This window comes from Brienomyrus brachyistius, chromosome 3 (genome assembly GCF_023856365.1).
Source record: "Brienomyrus brachyistius isolate T26 chromosome 3, BBRACH_0.4, whole genome shotgun sequence".
Taxonomy (NCBI): domain Eukaryota; kingdom Metazoa; phylum Chordata; class Actinopteri; order Osteoglossiformes; family Mormyridae; genus Brienomyrus; species Brienomyrus brachyistius.
The window spans coordinates 24510600-24533974 of record NC_064535.1 but is presented as its reverse complement, the minus strand read 5'-3'; the positions used below and the strand labels follow the sequence as shown (position 1 = coordinate 24533974).

Sequence of the window (23375 nt, the reverse complement as noted above, 5' to 3'; positions counted from 1 at the left end):
ACATTTTAGATAACTGAGCATATGGCGTCTGTTAAATAAAAACTTTAAATTGAAGGGGTTACAGCTGGCGCTGACAAAAATCTCGCGTTACGTATGTGAGACTCAGCCACGCTGCAAACGGACACAGGCACTATCCTTCCTACTCACACAGACCCGAAATTTAATAACGAGTCCAGAAATGAGGACGAAGACAAAGAAAATAAATACAAAGAGGCTCAGCTGAAATCAAATGTTTCTATTTGTCAATTAGAATGTTCACTCATAATTTAAATATAAAATTACATATAAATAATAACTTCCGGATATACATCGGTTAACACATCACGGCCAATCTGAAATGAAAACAAAATAAGCCATATTCAATGAAATCGGTTACAAATTTCTGCACCTCTTTAGAAATTGTTAGCATTTCGTGTAAAATTCATGCATTTTTGCTCGCTTTTATAAAACGGGTTTGTATAAAAATTACATCTTGAGAACACACCACTATCTTTCCGTACAGAAGAACCATTTAAACATCCTCAAGTGCCTAGTTTAATCAATTTCATTATTTTATTTTATTGTTATTACCCTACTTATAACACGTCTGATATTTTGTATATACATAATTATTGCAGAAGGTTCTGAAATATCGGGAAAATTGTTGCTTACTTATTACCATTGAAATGTTTTCCCCAGAAACAAATATTCTGTTTTTGTGGGCAAGTCCTGTGGGCATCAGTAATATTATCAGACATTATCCACACGGCTGTAATATGTTCATAAAATGAATTATGAAATAATTCAATTAAATTTTTTTCCCTTTAAACGGTGCATAAGCCAAGCGAACATCATGACTAAGATGCGAACAAAGCTTGCCAATTTGAAAAGCTGTTGCTAATTTGTACTGTGCTGTACTGTGGAGATGCAAGGAAAAACTACAAGATCTGCCATCGCCGTTTTCAGTTGGCACCTCCAGTCCTGCTGGAATCCCAGTTTACGAGAGGAAACGGGCAGGAAGGCGGGAAACGCGCTGGAAACCAGCTCGACCCACCATCAGCTAAAAGCTACAGCTCACGCTGGGAGTCTTTCCGACGAGCCAAATTACCAACAAGTGTCTCAAGCACAAAGAGCAACAAATGCACGTAGCAAAACGGTACGGCGACCTTTACATTTAAAATTCTGTCAAAACGTATTTTAATAACATTTGGTTCAAAAAGACTCAAAGCAGCCTTCCGTGGTTAGATGTAAGCGCTCACCACCTCTATACTTAAGTAGTAAGCTGCAAGTTTCCCTGCTTCTTTTAACAATTAATGAGTTAATTTCGTAAATATATTAAATTCTGCATGAATTATGTGCCTCAGAAGCAGGGTCCAAAGAAAGTCTTACCTTTGGGTTGGTAAAAGCAGCCGCTAACCACCACATGGATCTCACTATTGGTGATGATATCTTTTTGGCTGGGTGGCAAAACCTGAAATGTTAAGATTTTAGGGGGGGGGGGGGGGGCATGCTAATTATTAAGGATGTTTCCTCCAGGTTTCGTTTCGCAGACAGAATCTGTGACCAGTGCAGAGCTCACCGGCGTTAAATTATCCGGACATGCTGCACAGTCAATTTAGGTAAGCATGTGCCTGCTCGATGTTTTGTAAAAATGTAATGTATAAATACATCGTTAAACTTGCAGTAAACTTGCAGTCAAGATAGTCTGGCCAATGAGCGAGCTTTCTCTGTCAGTATGTGGGTTTAAAACGGTGCCTACCTACAAATTTGGTTTTCACAATGGCCCTGGTGCTGCAGTATATTCTTGAAGATGCTGATTTGCCCATTGAGATAGTAGGTCTAAACCTAAGAGTCCAATCAGATCAGTGTCTTGTTTTCCCATAACAGCAAGGCATCGATGCTCATGTTTTTCCCTCCCTTGGTTTACATCAGCACAGCTTCTCTGCTCTATCCATGATGCCAATAGCTGTCTGGACGAGAGGGCTGTACCTTTGTCCGCGTCAAGCTTATCGCAGGTATTGCTTTACAGTAACAAAGACGGAGAGCACAGCTGTCCTGACCAGCCAATGGAGAGCCAGGCAAACCATGGTCCTCTCCAAAGATGTGCAATGGTGCACAACAGCGATCAAACCCTGGATCTGCCCTTGCAGGACACACCTCGCTCTTACCAGAACGCCAACTGGTGGGGGCCCAAGGGCACATTTTTAAGGGGAGAAAAATCGAACCCAAAAACATTACTTGCAAGACGCACCGGAATTATCCTATGAGGCAGGACGCTTCCAATAAGATGCTACCAAGTGTGAAATAACAATCAACTGCTATCTGCAGTGGATGATCCATGCCATGCAAGAATAAACTCAAGAGCGTGCTGCTCCTACTATAGATCAAAGCCTTTGGCCCCAATAACTGGACCCAGTTCCTTTACAACAGTCAAAACGCAGGTGGGAAATACTTAAATATGAACGACCAGCTTAAAAATATTAATAGGACAAACCAAATGCTAAGAAAGATGCAGCGTTAAAAAGCTTTAAAAAGAGCTATAGAAATAGAAAGGGAGGTCGGAAAGCCAGGTCCCGCTAGACGACACTCTGCCTGCCATTGTCCCTGTCGTACCCTGAGGAGTCTGAGCAGCAGTGACTGAAATCGATGAAGATGCCTTCAGCGTCTGAGTCCATGGAGTCCAGGATTTGATCTACGATGGTCTCTGGGCTGGAGGGCCCACTGTTGAGGGAATCATGGTCCTTGCCCAGTTCAGAGGGGGAGGGAAATGGGGACTCGCTGGCGACGGCCCCCAGCTCCAGGTCTTGCACTGGTGATGGTTCATCGGGTTCGGTTGGGCACAGCTTGGTACCGGCGTCCAGGACGGCAGCCAGGTCAGCATAGCCCACCTCCTCCAGGCAAGAGGTCATCTCGCAGACGGAGTGACGGCGGACGCCCACGCTGCCCACTGAGCCGGCCTCGGTGTCGTACTCCACCACCGGGGTAAGCATGGGGATGTTGTAACTCTTGGAGCGCACCACTGGGTTCTTGGCTGGCTCGCCGGGTCTGGGCCACAGGCGGAGCAACCGCTTCTCTGAAAAAGGTGGAGCGCAGAGGGTGAGCAAAGGGTGATGCCAAAATTACCCCCCACAAAAAGACAAACACCCTCACCCAGAACACAGGACGACTGTATGATGGAGCCATCGTTGGAGAGCAGGCCGTGAGTTCCCAGGTATGGAGACACCACCTTCTGGATCAGAGACTCCAGCTTCAAGTAGTCATCACTGACACCTTTAGACTCATGGACCCCCTGTGAAAGACCACAGGGACCTTTAGAAGGAGACCGACGGGCGAGGGGGAGGGGGAGGGCGAGGGGACCAAGCGGTTTAACCACCTGTTTTCACGGGATTGATGTTTGTTGAGCCTTCTGTGAACCTCGACACCTATAATCATTTACAAAAACACATTGCTTGTTTGAAAGTGCAAAACTGCAAAGTTTTTTCCCCATATATCCCAAAAGTCGAACAAGACCCCAAAATTAAGGACATAAAACTATCGATTCACATGATTTTTTTACCCCACCCGAATGTTTGAAAAATGCTGCTCTTATGGAGTGACAGGGATTAGACTGGAAAACTGAGGGATGCATTCAGCAATGGCCTCAACTGCATGGCTTCCAACTGAAACAAGCACTGATTTCATGCTGGTATCACTTCCCTAATCACTAAGTCTTTAATCAAAGCTCATCCAAGCAAATGACTTCTCAGCAATGCTGTACGTGGCACTTTACACTAACACTCCTGGCCTATTTTCAGTTGCAGTTCCTGTCAGATATTGAACACTGCTTATCCATAACTGAAAGCCAATCAGACTAAGAGGCTGATAAACGCAGATCATTTAGTCATTCTTATAAAATCCACAAGAGTCAAAGGCGTTAAGCACTGGTCTATAAGGTTTATTTTCCTTGGCCTTATTGCACGTAACTGCGATGGGCTGGCCCCCCACCCTGGGTTGTTCCCTGCCTCGTGCCCATTGCTTCCGGAATAGGCTCCGGACCCCCCGCGACCCAGTAGGATAAGCGGTTTGGAAGATGGATGGATGGATATTTCACTCGGGGGCTAAAGTTCAAAATGACTGACAGAATCGATACAAAAAAATCACAAACCCAGCCATGCAGCCAGTCGGTTTTGGTCTCATTAATTACTCCTTACATTTTATAATGTAGAATCACATGCTGGCTGGTCACCTACTGACCACTCCAGTAGACTGAGGTCAGATGTTCACGGGCGAGGCTCCTGAACCAGTATGAAGGTGGGAAGTTAAAGGCTGAAAGTGCCTGCTAAGCACCACCCTGCTGTGCAACCTTTAGCAGTTTCGAGATGAAATGCACAAGACCCACAGGACCAGTCTGGGGCTTGGCTTCGATGCCCATGAACACAAGTGCAATGTTGGCCTCTTATCGATGTTCATCCCTCACCTCAAGATGACTTCCATCGCTCAGATTCACACAGTGTTTCCCAGTCCAGCACTCTCGGAACCCCGGACATTCCTCTCAGCTTCAAAAGTCCAGACAGTCACAATGCCATCGCTTCCTCTTTTGCCTCCACCCTATAATCAGAGTTAGGCCAACGCTGGATTCTCAGAGCCAATTTGACACCTGACAACTAGATCGAATTTAGAGGGGGAAACCACGGCTGTCACAACAGAAGTGTGGTAAAGCGGTGGCAGTAAGGTCAGAGCAGGCGGACCGAGATAGGGGGTCGTACCCCGATGGCCTGCTCCATCTCTCTCGATCACGTTCCGTACATAGAAAAGCCCCAACAAAGCAAAGTGGCTTCCTCTGTCATTCATGAAATGGCAGATGATGCATGAAGCCTCGAACAGTGCCCTTAGACAGTGAAACCACAAAAAAAAATGAAAATCTAAACTAAGTCAGTCATGGAAAATCACATACCAGCCATTCAAGGTCTCACTTCCCTTCCTCCCAACAAAACGCTTTGACCATGACATTTCTGTGGCTGATAGACCACACTCCGGCCCAGAGCAAACCCGAAGTCGAACGGGGACGTGATCCCACATCCTGCCGGACTGTATACAACAGAAAGCCCTGGAGATTAAATTGGGAAAAAAAGAATGTATGGTGCCAAGTTACATGTCTCAAAACAATCCGTTCCCTGTCTCTGTGTTTCCACACAACCAGCCTCAGCCAGAGGAAGGTGCTTCAGGTACCGCAAAGTTGAGTATGGAATACAAAAAAAGGTGGAGTGATTTTCCTCCCAAACCCCCCCTGTCTCAGACACCCTTTCGGATCTGTCTGCACTGGCTACTAAAAGCCAAACGTGTACAGTGAGAGATTATGTTAGGCCTTTCACAGAGTGCACTCATATCATATCAGTGCCTGAGATGGTGGGTGGATTTCACTATTTTCGTCCTGGAACTGCTCGCCCACTTCCAGAAGCAAGAGACAACAAGCCAGATGCCTCTTTCTCGAATCCACAGCGCCTTTGTAAGAAGAGTCCCCTCATCCCCATCCCACACTCACAAGGAATCTGACCCCAACCACCACCACTAGCAGACAGAATACCACATAAAAAAAAACACTGCTGATTATATCACCGAAATATAATTACCTTTTATGTGGCTCCTCCAGTTCCTTCCAACAGGACCCTACAAGCACATTTACAGCTATGCGAACCGTTGCCAATATTTGGAAATTTATTGCAATTATAAATTGGGTATTTTTGCATTTTTCCCATCAGGAAAACTTTTTTTTTTGTCAGAATTTAAATCGGAGTTTTAACACCAGGAACAAGTCAAGACGATCCGTACCATTCATTTCATAAAATAAAGTAAAAATCCAAATGTAACTATTAATGAACCAAGAGTCATTTTTATCACAACTTTTGTACAAACTGTGTTGCTCCGTATTCCCCTCCCCCCCCACGCCTAAAATAGGACTGCGATCGACACCCTGCTGAGCAAAACATGACATCCTTGCTCCACTCGAACAGGAAAGTATCACAGGCGAACGGACAGGGATATGACTTTTGTGCTGCCAGTGTTTAACATGGAGCGAAACTGCAAACTGTCTGTAGGAGGCCAGTTATCTCATGAAGTTTCCTCAGCCAGGGGCTCAGCCCTCTTTGGAGAGTAAGTGCTCTTCGCCCCAGCCTTGTCTGTCCTGTGACCCAACATCATCTGTATCCCGCCGGGAAGACGCTTCTGATGTCCTGGAAGAATGCAGCCCTGAAACCGCAGTAATGCCTGGGTGTATTACGCAAAGAATATAATGAATGAAACGATGGTGAGCAGACGTCTCCCAAGAGAAACCCTTTGTACTTCCTGTCTCTTGAGGCTTATTTGGCTTATTTGGGGTCAGAAAACCTATTTTTCTTTCCCCACTGACAAGCAGAATACTTCCCAAGGGTATCCTCACAAATACAAACATTTATCTGAAGCAAACAATTTAGCAATCCGACGCAATGTTCTTTCATGTCGTCTTGGAAGACATTCACACACTCATGAGAGCCTCATGTTTACACAATCACAGATGCTTCCAGGAGATGCATTCAACAACAACAACAAAAAAGCTCCATAGAAAATAACTAACACTTCCAAAACAGAGCCATGAGATAGTCTAAAAGATATGTACAGAAACAGCCTTTTTGCAAGTCTACACAAATTAGCCACCTTTAATGCTATTGCTATAAACCAGTGAGCCAACGTAAGTGTTAAAGGTTCTGCAAAAAACAAGAGTTCCATCTCAGGGACCGTTTCCACTTCCTTAAATCAAGAGGTAGAGAAAATTCCAACAAGTACTGTTGTTAAAGAAGGGAACTCATGCTACGCCCATAAGTGCAAGCCAAATGTAACACAAACCTCTATATTAAAAGCTATACTTTTAATGAAGATGATTCTTTGTCATTTGTACAAACACATACATAAGATTACCTTGGTCTTCTCCTATAAAAGTCAAGCTAGGGGTCAGAGAGCATGGTTAACCATTTTCCTGGTGCACTTGGAGCAATGTTAGGGGTTAATGGTGATATGAATACTCTGCCATGAGCAGAAGGATCACCTTCAGCATAAAGGCACAGCCTCTGCCCCCTCAGAGCCTCACACTGCTGCACACACCTGCATTTTACTGCCTGATAAGCAACCAAATCCAGCATATTTTTTTAGTAAATCGAGAGCCTGTGTTTTCTTTCAGAGACCAAGGAAGCCAAGCTGTTCTCTCAAACTTAGAGGACGAAGGCTTCTGGAAATACGTTTCATCTCCACTCAGTGATTCATTCTCCTGACGGCACTTATAAACAGGCGGCCAAGTGAAATTCATTTCTCTGAAGGTCTGACTCGTGTTTTCATGCAAACTCTGTTATCCGCTCCAAATTCTGTCTGAGAATTTGCGTGCAGAGGACATTGGGATGAGAGCATCAACCTGTAAGTTATTCATAATCTTATGTTCATAAAAGCACTCATTTCCACAGGTGGAAAGTTCAGGATCAGAAAGTACAAATCCAGACCAAGGTTTTGTTTCAACCGACCAGTTGCGCATAAAGAGTGAAAGTGAAAGACCGCTCTACTGGTTGGTTGAAACAAAGTCTTGGTCTGGATTTGTATTTTCTAAATCAGACCTTTCCACCTCCGACAGGTTCACACTAGTAACCCTTACTATCAGTATCAGACATTCGCACATCTCAGCTGTTAAGAGCAGAGCATGACAGCAGACGATCCTCACCCCCATCCCCGACAAACAGCTGCCTTCAATCAGACCACAGTCACACGGATGGGCCACTATGCAGCCCTGGCAATGCACCAGTGACTGATCAAAGTGCAGGAAGTGGTTCCCTGTATGACATCGCTTCCCCTTCGCACATCCGCCTCAGGGCTACAGGAACGGTCACTTAATTGGAGCATGTACACATCATGCGAGTCTCAGACACACTGCAGGGACAATCTCGACCCCAACAGATAACCCTCAGTTGCGCACACCATTGTATAAAGGGCTGGCTAACATCGTTCTTACACAGACATGTGTTCTCAGGTACCAGCTCCAGTGTAGATCCTCTACAGCACTCAGATGCAAGGGCTGCTCCAGGTGCAGCTCACCACTCATTCCCAAACAATTGGCCGGCACATATAGATGACATCATCATCCCGCAACGCTCTATGATTAAGCAAACACAGCAAGAGCTAGAGAGATAAAATTGGAGCCTGCTTGCTCAAAAAAGTCACAAATATCCACCCATGTCATATCTACAGAGGAAGTAACAAGAGGAGGTCACACTTTGCATGAAAGATGTTGGTTATTAAACCCTAATATGCAGAGACGTTGGTTAATAAACTCTATTGCATATGCAAAGATTAACCTGTTCTTTTGTTACTTGATCTATTCTTTTCTGCAATCCAGCATTCTGAAAAGTGTAATACGATTAGGGGTGATGCCCGTTTGTCTGCATTCTATATCTACAGATGACCCTCCGGTACCTGCAGGTATTAAAAGAGAGTCAAAGTATCAAACTTGGTCCGAACTGGCAAAAAAATTGCTACCAAGGGTTGCAGGCGTTGGCGGCTCATTTGGGAGAATCAGGAAGCTACTGGCAGCATAACGTTGTGAAGACTGAGAGCTCAGCTCCCTTCCTGGCCCTTCTTGTCTTGCAAGCCTCTCTTCGGGAAACCAGGCCATACCTGCAGGATGAGCAGCATCTGGATGATGGAGGGTGGCACTCGCGCCCGGGGCCGGGAGAGGGCATCTTCTAGCTTGATGTTGAGGGTGATGATGTTGCGGAAGTGGAGCAGAGCCAGCTGCCGCACCGAAGGCTCCTTTCCCTGTGGGAGATCAGGGAGCCTGTAACAGCATCGTCTATGCAGCGGGCATTTCGGGATATCCCACAATGCAGTGCTCTCCAGTCAGAGCTCTGAAATGGGGGAACATCATGCAGTGAGAATGTTCTCTATTAAGATGTTCTAAGATGCTGAACTTGTCCAGCATAAGCAGTTGGGCAATGGATGGATGGATGGATGGATGTATGAAGTATATGAAATTATGCTCTTTATTATTTATGATGATACTATGCATGACACAGCACTGGTTTCAATACAGGATTAAACAGAAACAAGACGTGTACCTGGACAGGATAAAATATAGCCTGAAGCATGGAGAGAACATCGCAGAAGAAGAAGTCCCAAGTCTCAGCCAAAGAGTCCAGCAACTTCTGACCTGTTGATAGTTAGCAGGGAGGAATCAGCAAAACAAAGCGATCAAACAACTGAGCAAGGAGCTGGAGAAACTCTGATCGATAAATGTGACTCTCTCATTTTCAGTCCAGGCTGCTGCTGTAAAAGGCTGAAACGCTCGAAGACTTCAGTCCCGAGGCACGTTAATAAAGTATCTCTGTTACTGCAGACTGTTTAGAAAATTTTCTTGGTGGTGCGTTCAGTTAACTGTCAGATGGGGCCAGATTTCCAGAATCTAAATGTATTCAATGTATTTTTACCTGTACTTGTACAAACAGCGAAAAAAACTTCATTTCAGCTTAAATGCAAATTACCAAAAGTTTTTGCATGAAAACTACCTCTTCATACCTTATAAAAGGAAGTGGTGGGGGTGGGGGGGGGCATGACCTATAGATCACAATGTGCTGTGGCTGTTCTTCTGATAAGTCATTTCCCAGGCTTTGTGAAGCCATGCGTTACCAACGGCAACATGCTACACTGCACAGTGTGCATACTAGGCAGCTGCAAGTAACTAGGCAGCTAATACTGCAGTGTGTGAACTCAGGCTACTCTTTGGTCTCCTACTCTGTTGTGGGATCAAGAATTGACAACGTTGGGGTTTAACATCTTGCTGGCCAAGGGCGGTTTTAAAAAATAATTTTTCATCTAGCGCATACTTAATTTATTTGCCAGGTATCGATCACATAGAAATTCCTCGGTTTTTACATAAACCATCATTCTCTCTGTGAAAAACGAAGTTTGGGGTCAGAGCACAGGATCATCCGGCATCCAGGGCCACCAGAACACTTGGAGTTACAAGCCTTGCTTAAGGGTGTATATATTAATAATATATTAATAATCCGATATTAATCATGCTGTAGTATACTTACCTTCATAGAATCGTATCTTGTCTCTTAGTATGACCATGCCCTTTGTTAGCAGCTGATTCTGAAACACGAACAACAACAACAAGGACGTGTAGTATTTACCCTCAGCAGAATGTAAAATCCATACCCAATTATCTACGTCGTGTGATCACGCCTCTTACCTGGAGGTACTCTGTGAAAAACGATCCCAGCTCAGTTTTCAACAGCTGTCTGAAAAAGACATTGAGCAAACAGCATCAGCGGATGTGTAATAGGAAGGACACGAGGCAAGTATCTTATGCAAGTATCACCGTCGCCTGTCAAGCAGCCCTATGGCCACCTGCTTCACCCAAACCAGGGTCGGGCCATAATTCCCATGTACCCCCCACCCCCTGTCTCTTTCGAAAGAGTAAGAAGGACCCAGACGCCCACAGAAACAGAGACGGCAGGGCATGGGCGGCTGAGAGCATGGGCTGGGGGCACAGGTGCTGCCCGTTTTCAAATGCACCCCTGATTGGGTCACGTCTACAGATCTGCACAGTGGGCAGGAAACCAAAGTCAATATAGATTAACCAATAGATAAGGCCGAAGAACAAAGTTTCTTAAACTGGTTTTGCCTGCCATGCAATTTTCAATAGCCATAAAGGTTTAAAAGTAAGACTAACGCAAAGTGTGAAGAGGGCCAGTTAGATAGTTAAACTAGTTACTGTTCACAAGTTTAAACAGTGAAAAAAATCACATGCTGTTTTTTTCCCTAATAGAAACTAGTAATGGAAAAACTGCAGTAATGTCTTCTGTACACGGTATGGTAGCTCATTAGATGGAAATATTTCCATTTGTGTGCAATCAAACTGGTTCAATTTAAGTTCCAGTTAGTTAATGTTCAACAAAACTAACTGGGGAAAGCACTGGAATTTTATTCTCACACACATGAACTTCTGTGGATATCTGCCTCACACCACAAATGGCAAATTAGATTAGTTGGTTCTCAAAGCAATTTGGATTCTGAGGCAATTAATGGTAAGCTTATGGGAAAGGTGGCAACGTTCTGGCTAGGGTACGGTCCCAGAACCATCTGGCAGAAGCTGTGACATAAAGCTAATCAGCTCCCTCTTTGTCCTCCCTGAAGCGGCGTGTTGACCCAGACCCTGTGGCAAAACACAGACACCCGTGCGCTTCGTTCCAAAAGGTTATTCCTGAGGAAATTAAAAACTATGTGCACAAAGACTCTCACTACAGAACGTTGTGGATTTTGCTTCTTGGTATTGTCTTATCATCCCTGTCTAGGGTAGTCTACGCCTTCATTATTGACACAGTTCATTAAGCTAGCACACCTACTTGCGAATTCGATCGTACACAGTCTTCGAGGAAAATGATTAACCTCCAGAACACAATGGCCCACGGACCTCCATGCACAATGTCGGTGTAAAGCCGGCCAACTGAGAAACGATGATAATATGGCAGAGCAACCAAGACAGGCCACATCACAGACACCCCTAAACGGCAGAAAGCTTGGGAGATTGAATCGCCCACGCTTAATGACACAGGCAGCTTCAGTTACACTGCAGTCAGCAAGCAGACTGTTGCTATCTTCCTCTGATATTCATTGTGGAGTCTCATGGGTAGTCTTATCGGGGGGGGGGGGGGGGTTGGTTTGTGGGCTGTGACGGCTGGGGTACACACACTGTCCTCTGGTCTTCACCTGTTTCACACATCCCTGTCTGCCAGCGACTGGCAGCAGTAATTGGGGCTGTCAGACACAATAGGCCACAGAAGCCAGAGCTGCTTTGATGGAACCTCACAGACAGTAATGTGTGGGGGCTGGGGGGGGGTGGGGCTGAAGGTGAAAGAAAAACATTGAGGCTAGAAACCAAAAAAAATAAACAAAAGATGTGTGCACGAACACAGGCACACGGAATATGCATGGACATCTACCACAAGCATCTCTGCCTGGGGCCAGGGGGCTTTGTGGTTTTTGACTTCACATTAAAGATTAGGCCTACCAAGGCAAACGATCTCTTTTCACCAGTCAATGGAAATGTGGCTCATAAAACCTAAAGCGAAGCAGGAGGACAGATGTAGTTTTCCTGCCACACGACACCTTCGGCGATCTGATTCGCCGACCTTTTTTTCCGCAAACAATCAGACTGTCAGAGACCATGAGGGCTTATCTCTGGACAGATGTCGGCACAGCAAGACTCACCGGACCCCTTCGTTGAGGAGGTAGAGCTCGTTGTCTGCCAGACCCTTCCTCTGGAAGACGGCAATCACGGCGTTGTGGATGCTGCAGGGAGACCCAACACACAACTGTCAGGCCTAGAGCCTCAATAACACAGGCGGTGAACCTTTCGCTCATAGCACCAAGATCTGATTGGTTGGTCCCACCTCATCTACAATCTGATTGGTTATCTCTCTGAGCCAATCATTTTTTCTTCTGCCCTCAGAACATTTCTGTGTAAGTGAAACTTCCACAAGTGGGTCTTTCTAGGGTCTTGGATTCAAGCCTCGAGCTGAGATGCAGTGAGGTGCTTAATTACATCAGCAAACATTCAGCTGTTGCATGAACATCATAAAAAGATCATCTACATCAGCTTTTCCCAACCCGGTCCTCGGGGAGCCACCCACAGACCACATTTTTGCAGTAGAGAGCTGGGAGGGAGCAAAAATGTGGACTGTCTGTGGGTCCCTGAGGACCGGGTTGGGAAACCCTGACCTACATTAAACATCAAGCTAATTACTTCTCTACGGGAGGAAAAGTGATACTTCTTTTAATAACAGCAAATATGCAATAAATAATTAAGCAGGTAGACACGTTCAAAGCATCAATACTACCCAGTAAAGAAAGTACCAGCAGACAGCCAATGAATTCATTTAACGTACCACAAAAAATCAACTGGGAAACGCTCAGCATTGCCATCCTCTCATTTTTATTCGCACGGGTTTGTCCCATGTTACAGGGCTGCACAGATGCCTCCTTGGGACGCTGTAGAGCTGTGAGCCTTTTGCATGCCACAGTGTACAAAATAACTCCAAAACCAGCCGTTGCCGCTGCTAACCCTCACTATCAATGCCAGAACTCGATTAGTTTGCAGCCCACAATGCAATCACACCGCCGGCTATAACGTGATGCTAACATGTTTCTTTCGTTAGCACATCCCTGGGGGAGCTGCTCTGCACCTTTGGGCCCCCCAGGAGCCGCGGAAGGCAAGCTCAGACACACATGGTGCAGGCACGGGGCCGCCACTGAGGCTAACTGCGCTTACTATTTATAACCAGGAAGTGCGGCGTACTGGTGCCAAAGCTCAAGCCCACTGCTTCCACAGGAAGCCTTTCCTATTTGCCTGTTTGTTTGTTTAGCTGCTCCACAGATGCTCTGTTCTCCCTCCACATGCAGAAGCCTACACAGCTCCCAGCATCTCTGCTAATCACAGTACTCCACTTCCACCCCCAGATGCAGGCGGTGGGTCTCCATGGCAAGCCTGAGGCAGCTATAGGAGCAAGAAAAGGGAACCTGAGCCTTCTGAGTAAAAGGCAGGGAAACATAGAGGCAGGCAGCTTAATAGGCACCCGGATGCCCTACCATCCTCAGAGGTGAAAGCAAGCCCCTTCTGTTGAGCTTGACACTGCCTGTGCCGGACTGTGAACTGTCATGATAACAAACAGGACCTATTATTTCCCTTCTACCTGAAATGCCAGGCTTGTTATTTACCTTCCCGCGATTGTGGCGGGTACTTCTTCAAAGCGGAATGTACCACGGGGCGGCCTGTTTGCTGAAATGTCACCCGCTATGTGAAAGTGCAGCTGAGTGCACAGACAGACACGCACAGACAGACACGCACAGACAGACACGCACAGACAGACACGCACAGACAGACACGCACAGACACACACAGACAGACACAGACGCGCACAAGCCTTCTTCCTCACTGACGAGCACCCAGACAGGCTTACAGGCAGTCCGCCTTAAAGACAAACACACACACACACACACGTGCACGCACACTCCAGGTATTCATTCATTCACGTATTTATGCGACTCTTCATTCATTTCTATGGGAAAAACCCCAATCCCAACAATGACACCTTAACACCTACCCAGCCCTAACCTTAACCATAAGTAACCAGACTAAATAAAAGACTTTTGGCATTTTTACTTATTGGATTGCACTCACAGATTTTATAAACTGAGCTGAGGCCTGGAGGATGGTCCCTCACCGGCAAACACCCTTACCAGCTCACTGACACAGTCTGTCTGACACACACACTCACTCCAGCCCCCTGACTCATTGAGAGACACACAGACACGTGACAGTGATGTACTCACCTGTTCCAGGTGGCGTTGGCCCCCGCCCTCCTCTGCTGGGCTCCCCGCTCCTCCAACGCAGCCTTCTCGCTCTTGCCCAGCTCACTGAGGCTGGGGGAACTCATCAATTTCAACCTATGGAGAGTCCTCATGGTGACAAGAAGAGGACGGAGAAGGAGGGAGGAAGAGAGGGACACTGTTCTCACTGGCGAGCCTTGAGGTGGGCTGGCGCCGCCAGGGCGCTAAGAGAGGAACCAGAAGCGCGAGAGAGAGAAACCCCCCACCCACCCACACAGTCCGCCCCCACCCCTGAAGACGCAGTCGCCTTCTCACGCTGCTGTTGAGTGCTGCGCTCTGATTGGCAGCCATGGGACCGTGTGACCCAGTGAGGGATTGTTCTTGAGAAACCAACTCATTTCCTATTCTTGCTACATTCCTTCCTTCTCCAGAAGCAAAGTGCAGCAACCTGCTCACGCCTGAGAACACACACACACACACACACACACACACACACACACACACACACACACACACACACACACACACACACACGCACACTGCTATTTCCACGTCACCAAAAGGCAATAACAGCCCCCCAGGAACCTGGCCACTCAAATTCCTCAGAGGGGGCGCCGCTAGAAGGGGTTAGTCCTTGACATTTACTTGGCGAGGGCGGGCGGGGGGGGGGGGTGGGGGGGGCAGCTTGTCAGAGCTGCTCTTTAAAAACAGCGAGGGAGGGGCAAGGCTACGGGGATGATGCTTCCTGCTTCTCGCCAGTTACCACGGCACCTACAATGTTCAGTGAGGAGCTTCCACCAGTGGGCCACAAAAAAGGGAAAAAGGGGGAGGCTGTCACCAGGAATGGGGGGGGGGCATGTGGTACAAGGGGGCAGGACCATCTTGAGCAAGGAGCTGAACGTAGGTCTCCTCACACCCCCACCAGAAAACACCCTCTCCACCCATCAACACGCAAGCAACGCTTAAAAACCCCATAGGAGACAAAGTCAGCGCTTACACGAGGCGTAGCGTGGCGGAGCTACAAAGGGCTGCTTCGCCCCTGGCAAGCCTTATTCTGATTGGCTGGGTAGACAGAGACATTCCTGGCAATGTCCTCCTCCCCCCCCCCCCGTGTCATGCCTCTCTGCCCAGCAGCAGAACAAAGGAGGGCTTCAACAGGAGCCTGCATCTTAACGGCGAAAAGCAGATGCTAATCTCAGCACGAAACACCGGGAATGTCCCACGAGGGAAAAGCTCTGGCGGTCTGGCCATCGCCCGAAAGGCCGAGCCGGGGGCACGTCTGACTCAGCACTAGTTCTCACCATTTCACAAGCCTCGCTCCTCATGAGTCGCCGTTCATATTCTGCGAGCTCGACCATGCCACACCAGCACTGGGGTGATGCGTTGCAAGCAGGGTGATGCAAGGGCTAGATTCTTCAACACCAACTGAAGAACGTTTCAGCCAGAGAGCAAAGAGAACCAGAATGTGTCCAGAACCTGTACAAAATACATGACTAAGGTGTCTGGTACCAGTACTGAACCAGAGAACTGGGGTTGACCCTTCCTGTCCTGGGGGCACAAGACCGTCAGCAGGTGCATCGTGGCAATGCTGGAACTGACGGTTCCCCCTGGCCTAGAACAATGACCTTGCCTCCCCAGCAGAGGGAGCCCATAAGCAGACGTGGTCTAGGACAGATATGTAGGTCAGCACTTCATTTGGTCTCCCGTCCAGGTACAGTACAGCATAGCGTGGAAGAATAAGCATTTAGCCTTTAAGACCAGCAGGGATTTCCTCAGACAGACAGCATCACGCTCCTGTATGGCAGAAATACCTCCAAATAAAAAGTACACACAGTCCCAGGACAAGGAACCCAGTGAGGACCTCTGCCTTTCCCTGTCCATCTTCCTCACCATCACCATCAGTCCATAAAATGTAGAAGCAGAAAACGCAGGTGCACAAGTAAGAGCCAGTGCACCAAAACACCCCCTGCCTCCTCAAAGGGTTTCTCTCCCACCTGTACAGTGAGATACCTCAGCTGTGCGCCCTGCTGTCTCTAAAGGCTCCAGTGCCATATATCTGTGGCATCTTTAAGGGTTGGCACAGCGGGGCACGGCTCTGACGAGCGGGCATCGGTACCACAGACCTTCTGCTGACAGGCCTGCTGTGCGCGAGTGGGAGTCACTGCGGAGGAGGCTGTTTCTCTCCTGGACAATCCCATAATTCCACCCACCGCTGCTCTCTTTACCTGTTTACCAGCAGAAGGGGGCCGCATTAGGAGAGCTGCCGCAGGGGAGGATTTGCACATAATGTCCAGCAGGGGCACTATGCTCTCCCCACTGCCTTTGTATTACCACCTTAAAGCATCTCACTCAAAAATAAAACAAAGGTCAGTGTGTAGGATGGCAAGGGCAGAACAAAAATAAAAATCATCCAGTGATGGTGCCTTTTACTTTTCCACATGCCAGTCCCACAACAAAAGCGTCCGATTAGACAGACCATTGTTCGGTGGTGGGACGGGGCCGTGGCAGATGCTCAGAAACAATGCCATCACGCTCCTCAGCACCAAGCACATGATTCAGGCATCCTTGCCAACTGTGGGCTGTGACCAAATCCAAGGAATAAAAACCTTCAGCTGGTCAGAAATTAACAGAAGTTTCTGGCCAAATGTCCCCACCACAGCAAACAGTATCAAATTCAAAGGGTAATTCTGAGGAATTCCCTGGTCCTCAATGATAAAGAGGCTGGCTCCTTTTTTTCCTTATTGAACATGTGAGGCAATATTTCCTTTTCTTATAAGGGAAACCTTCACCGCTGACGTCCACACAAGGTGCCTTTATGACAGAGCTGCTTCCACACGACCCGGCACCAGGGATGCATCTACTCTTCCATGGATTCTCCGGAAAAATGAGACAGGCCAAGCCACTACAGCGGCAGCGGGGGAAGTCACACGGGTATGCATAACGCACCTAACTGCAGATCAGAAGAATCTAGGTTCGACTCCTGGCATCCTCAAACATGTCCCCATGAGGATCGAGTGGCACAGCAGGCTAAGTCTCTATACCTGTAATCAGAGGATTGTGGGTTCGAGCCCCAGCCTTGACAGAACAATCACATGTTCATGGGCCCCTATGCAAGGCCCCCTCCCCAGCTCCAGGGGTGCTACGTGTTAGCTGACCCATTGCTGTGACCCCCAAGCTATAGAGAGCAAATTGTGCTTGGTGAAGCAAAGCACTGCAATGTACTTGTTTATTCATTTAAAAAAAAAAAAAAAACACTGCAGGATGACCCCTCCTATCTTCTCTGGCCCAGTGAAGGACCAACCCCTAAAAGTGGTGGTGAATGACGGATCCAAAAAAGTTTGAAAACAGGAAATGACTCAAAAGAATGCTTCTCTCCATTATTAAGCCCAGAGCCAAACTGACTGCAGTTTGGATGTTAGACTCGCTGCTACGCTTCCTGGAAGATTCAAGCATTTATCATTAGAAGAGTTATGGGAAAATAAAAAGCCCCTCCCTCTGTCACCACTAGAGATCAACATCTTCTATCAAGTTCAGTGCTAAGGTTACAGACCACGCATTCACAGGCCTGCATTACAGAACGGAGATGCAGGACAGGTTAGAAAATTAACTGCAATTCCCACATAGTGAATCTCGCATAATGCAGCTTGTGATATAGCTGGTATTTGCAATCAGGGCTGGGGAAGGAAAAGGCCCAGAACCTGTGGTGGGGGGGGCATGAGTGTACAAGCATGGATAATAGCAGTTTTGGTTTGGAGAAGGTGGGGGGCCCTATTTTCAGGGACCCAGCCAAGACTCTGGGTAGCCCCACTGTAACAGCAACATCCATGGTTCTAAAGCAGCCAATAATTAAAATTTCGAATTTATTAAAAAATAAAGATGACGACGCGTCAAGCACATGTGACTGCGTACAAAAGCAGAAAAGCATTGTGGGCAGGAATGACCAGACAGAGTATCGAAATGACATCACAGAATGCACGCAATGGCAAAATATCATCACGACTACAGTCAATTCTGACGGCGATCTTCGTTAATTTCAACACGGCATAAATCACTAAGTGAGACGGCTGCTGGAGATGTGGATGAAGATGAGGCGTGGAAGATGAACAAAACTAAGTAGATCTCTCACCTCCTAAGCAGATGGTCATTCCCCTCCATGTCAGGGACTGGCGCCTGCGCTGAGGGGGTGGCAAAGCTGACTGTAATTGATCTAGGGACGGATAGGGGCTTTTTTTGTCCAAAGAAATCCATCCAGCATCTTTTACAAACAACAAGAAAACACCAGGCAGATTTCAGAACATTTCTGGGTCCATCATGTGCATTAAGTCAACAGAGCAAAGCAAGAGGCTGGAAGATGAGGCAGGATTTCAATCTTCTGTGTCGAACGCCTTGGAAAAAACTGTTATGCAGACTCGTGCATGTCCTTCAGGTGCTTACCAGACACCTGCACCCAAAGGGTAATGAGTATACCGTGTTCACCATGTATACATCAGCACATTTCTTTCTGAAATGTGTCGGACTACATACCCTGTTCAAAGCCCTCGTCCCTGGAAAATGTACCAATAAGCAACTGTGTGCCTCATCTGGTTTCACAACCACTATGCTAAACGCTGTCCTCTTAAACGTTGCCATTGCTCATTTTACACACTACTTCCTGTGACCTGTTCGGGTTTCCTGTTTCACAGCTGTGTCTCGCGGACAATCTGCATGCAACCTGCTTAAAATCCCCTTCTGGTTTACCCCAAGAAAGAGACTCTCTGCAGCCATGTGGGTTTGTATTTCTGGCCATGCAACACTTTCCATGGTAATATCTAATCAGGGTTGTTTTCTTGAGGAGCGCACCTGTCTTTTAAACCATGATGTAAATGTAACTCAGCTGTTAATTGTTTCATTAAATTAAATCGGATGTCACAAGATTATTAGTATTATTAGCTACCGATTTGATATAGGAGTCACTTTCAATGAAGGAGCAAACTGGTGTCATGCATTTACACCATCCTTTAGTGAAAATATTAGTTTACGGTACATTAATAAACCCATTGTGTAAAGCAGGGCTCTCCAATTCCTGACCTGGAAGGTCAGTGTATTAGTCTTGCTCAGGGGTGGGGAACCTGATCCATGGAGAGCCGGTGCGGGATTTTGGGATGACCTCACAATCAGCCAATAATAAAACAGTGGTTCTCAACTCCAGTCCTGGGGACCCACTGTTATTGGCTGATTGGGAGGTCATCCCAAAAACCCACACCCACAATGGCTCTCCGTGGATCAGGTCCCCCCACCCCTGGTGTAGCTCCTGATTTTTCTTTGTGACACCCAAGTATGTTCAGGACGCGCCAACGCTACTTTCGCATGAAAATAGCTGATCAGATGTATATAACTGGTTAATCTCCAAATCTGTTATACAACAGCTACTACCTGTGTCCCAAGTGTCTACTGCATGGTCGGCTATTGGGTCTGGGCTGTCGAATTCATTCATACAAGAACATAGTGGAAAAAAGCCATTCTCTCGCCTGCTTTAAAAAAATGAAAAGCACGATTCTAAAATTGCTGCTTTCAGCCTGTCGGGAGACACCCAATCAGGCTCCTCGGTCGGATATTTCTGGAAGAAAAAAAAAAAAAAGCCTGAACGCCTGTCGATTCAGTGCATCTGCCAATAAAGCACTAATTAAATTACTCAAGCACAGCGAGACGTTTCATCCCACCCCACAATGCACGTGGCACTGCGCACGCGTCTGTGTGCGCGTGTGTCCTTGTGCAGCAGGCTGTTAAGCGCGAGGGAATCCCTTCTCCCCTGTATTGATGCACCTCTTATGAGGGGGCAGACACGCTGTACTTCAGATCTGGGCCAGTGACCCTCCAGCAACGCTCCCACCATTAATCACAGCACAGTAAGAGATGTTATGACAGGACGCTGGGGAAAAACCGTCATGCAACACATGAAGCCTGTGCCTTTGTAATCTGCTCTACTGCAATACCTTTCAGCAGTTCAGTTTGCTCTTACTCGGACTAGTTATCTATTATGTAACAACAGAAAAGTCTTAAATAATATCAAGTGAATTCTGTGGTGATTAAATTGATAGTGCAGCTCAGTGGCACCCAGAAGCAGAAATTACACATATAAATAGCAAGATATGATACACAGAACATTAAATTCCAGACATACATTATATTACATGTGCTTTGAAAAGCAATTATTTTATGTAGCTTGATACATGTAAATTTTTTGTAAAATTAAATGGTTTAAACGATTTAAAATTGACTAGTGACAATATGGCAAGCATGGTCCAGTATGTCAATACTGACAGTATGTATTAAACATTGTATCAGTCTAACATCTCTAAAACTGTCTATAAATATGAATTTATAGCGTCCAGGGGTGCGGTAAAGGGGGGGGGGGGGCAACAAATTTGTGGGTTTTCTAGCTTTTAACGGAAGTGTTGAGAATGCCATACCCCACACATGGCTTAGCTGTTATTAAAAATAATTTACATGGATGGATAGATGGATGACACATTCGCGCACTGTAATAAATGGCGCCATCTGCCGTCACGTCTGAGTACCATCCTAACATTCCAGGGCAAGCTACATTATCACAGACGAGCACAATGACAGTGCCAGGGAGCGGTGACTCTCAATGGTCCCCGAAGAGACGGCGGTCCTGAACGTCATAAAATCCCGTATTACTAGGTCCACCGTAGGGCACTTCCTCGTAATAAAATAAGAGGATTATCGCGAACTGTGCCCGACGCATATACGGTATTATAACGCCTGTAATCGATGTCAATCTACCGCGGACGTATTGTACAGTCAGTATATAACTGCGCGTTAATACGTAATGATGAAAACATCTTCAAATACTGAAGCATGATGTCTAACTGAAATTTTGCATTATGAATGCCTATTAATGGATGCACACAAATGATCAATGATGACCGCAAATTGCACAAACGCATTAATGCGTTCATTAACCATACTGCACTAATCCCTTTCTTGCTTTGTAAATCTCAGGAAAACAAAAACACCAAACAATGGACCATAAACCGTATTTCATGACCTTCGCTTAATGGTTCAAACGTACACCAATACACACCAGTATAACTGAAACCGCTGTGACAGCTACATTAGCAGAGGGGGAAAGAAATGGAAAGCAGTGTCCAGCTAAGTGCGTTGAAATCGGAGTCCGCCCAAAGAACAGGTTGAGAAGTTTCCAGCTCCCTGTCGGAGGGGGTATAAGAGACATAGACCGCGAGAGGCACGGCGCACCCCGTGGACCGTCTGTCTGCCTCGCCAGTCTCAGTCTGGGCATTGTCTTCGCGAAGGGACCGACTTGCATTTTAAATAACTACCACGGGAGCAGAGCTTCGCCCAATGCACACGACCAGCCCTTGCAGAACTAACATCTCACCGATTGTTCTTATGTTCATATAACGCTCAAACGTTATTTCTTATCGAGACACAAAGGAACCCGGTCATGAGATTATAGCATGCCGACGTCTCCCATCCCATACAAAACAACCATACATCAAGAGGACCGTGCTGTGAAGACAGAACATGAGGGTACAGTGATTACACAATACACAGGAATAAGGTATATAGAAACTGATATATTAAGGTGATCTATTAATGCTGTTAAAGATAACGAACAAACACGTCCAGCTACCCACCGTTCTGTTCTGCTTTTTCTCCGGCTGTCTGATGCAAGATATTGAGCTTGGTGTCAACACCCGTCATTAGATTAACCAGGGCTCGCGAAATATACAAACTATAATTAAAAATAACGTAGATACTATTCTGGAGCACTTCTTAAACGCAGAGTCGCCCACGGGACTTATTTCCATTCGTTATTGTGTTTACCCGGGACTCGCTCATACAAACGTGGAGGTGGCGGCAGCGCCGGTGAATATCGCTCCCTAGTCGCGTTTCCCTTCGTCGTTCTGGCGCCCGATGCCGCTGATGTGTCGGAGGGCCGTGCAGAGCTCTGTGAACGCAGTGCAGTCTGCGAAAAGTGCAAAAGGGAGCAGCCTGAGTGGGCAGAGCCAACGGCGGGCCGGTCGCTGAAGGAGGCGTCCGGCTGCGGGGATGCAGCTCCGCTTCTGCTCAGCCAGCATCTCAAGACGCCTATATAAGCGGGGCGGCCGGCACGCGGGCGTCTTAAGCTGCTCAGAACGCAGTAACATTACTGTGCAAACTGGGTCATATTTACTTGCCATTATTGTCATATTGTTAACCTTCGTACAAGTACAGCAGAACAATCCATGTTTCCCAGCTTTTGGCATATTCTTTACAGTTTATTTTTTTATGATGGAAATGTAGGTCGGGGGGGTTGGTTTTCGTCTGGTTCGGTGTCAGATAAGTCAAACGGGAAGGTGAAAACTCGTGCAAACTCGTCTTTAAAGGTAATGTCGTTTGAACAATCGTATTAGCTATCCCTACAGGTTGCAGACACACGCTGCAATATCTATTTCCTACCCAGAACTCTCTGTGCCAAGCTGAAACCCACAGCTTTCCACGCCGCTACAGAAACCACACAAGCGGTCATGGGCGTAACTGAAGCTGCCCCATAATTGATCTTGTCTTCCGAAGACAGGGTCAGAGCAAAAAGTAACGGCAAGAACGACAGTCCTCTGCTCATGGGTTGGGAAAGAAAAAAAAAGTGTGTGTGTAATGCATGTCCTTTATATAAACACACATGTAATATATACATACACACACATACAGTACATCTGACTGCACGACTGGTGGGCTTAGCGTATGGAACTAATTATGGGTTTAATGGGGAGATGACTGACGTAGATTAAATAGAACCAAAGTCCCTTTTATAGGTCATGTTCCCTTGGTGGGAATCAAACGCGTTAAAATGACATATGCTCCACGTGAAGATGTTAGAATGGCTATAAAGTCTGAATGGAACTAAAGCAACAGCGGTTTGCAATGCTCTGAGTGAAAACGCATGATCACTTAACAACAGTGCATCCATAATTCATTTTATTACATAAAGAGCAGTAGCCAAACAGACC

The 23375-nt window shown here is 46.7% G+C and overlaps 1 protein-coding gene across 3 annotated transcripts; it reads right to left on the bottom strand.

Annotated features, from left to right (window-relative positions):
• Window positions 1-220: 220 nt before the first annotated feature.
• LOC125738560 (proline-rich protein 5-like) lies at window positions 221-22438 on the bottom strand. 3 transcript variants are annotated; one of them, XM_049007692.1, is made up of 10 exons: window positions 22023-22438; window positions 18488-18616; window positions 14365-14490; window positions 12244-12324; window positions 10223-10271; window positions 10065-10122; window positions 9087-9178; window positions 8647-8787; window positions 3130-3268; window positions 221-3052 (listed from the first exon to the last, which is right to left on the bottom strand). In XM_049007692.1, the coding sequence occupies exons 2-10, from the start codon at window positions 18607-18609 to the stop codon at window positions 2556-2558; spliced, it is 1305 nt and encodes a 434-aa protein (XP_048863649.1). In that variant the 5' UTR covers window positions 18610-18616; window positions 22023-22438; the 3' UTR covers window positions 221-2555. The 3 variants fall into 3 exon arrangements, with proteins under 3 accessions (XP_048863649.1, XP_048863650.1, XP_048863651.1); XM_049007693.1 differs by having other exon boundaries at window positions 18488-18531; XM_049007694.1 differs by lacking the exon at window positions 18488-18616.
• Window positions 22439-23375: the final 937 nt, after the last annotated feature.

Bases quoted from the DNA above. Each gene is read 5' to 3' on its own strand.
- LOC125738560 (XM_049007692.1), bottom strand. From the start codon at position 18,609: ATGGATTTCTTTGGACAAAAAAAGCCCCTATCCGTCCCTAGATCAATT. The intron at 10,123-10,222 runs GTAAGAGGCGTG...TTCGTGTTTCAG, and splicing joins TTTTCACAGAGTACCTCCAG to AATCAGCTGCTAACAAAGGG. The intron at 3,053-3,129 runs GTGAGGGTGTTT...CACCTTTTTCAG, and splicing joins ACAGTCGTCCTGTGTTCTGG to AGAAGCGGTTGCTCCGCCTG.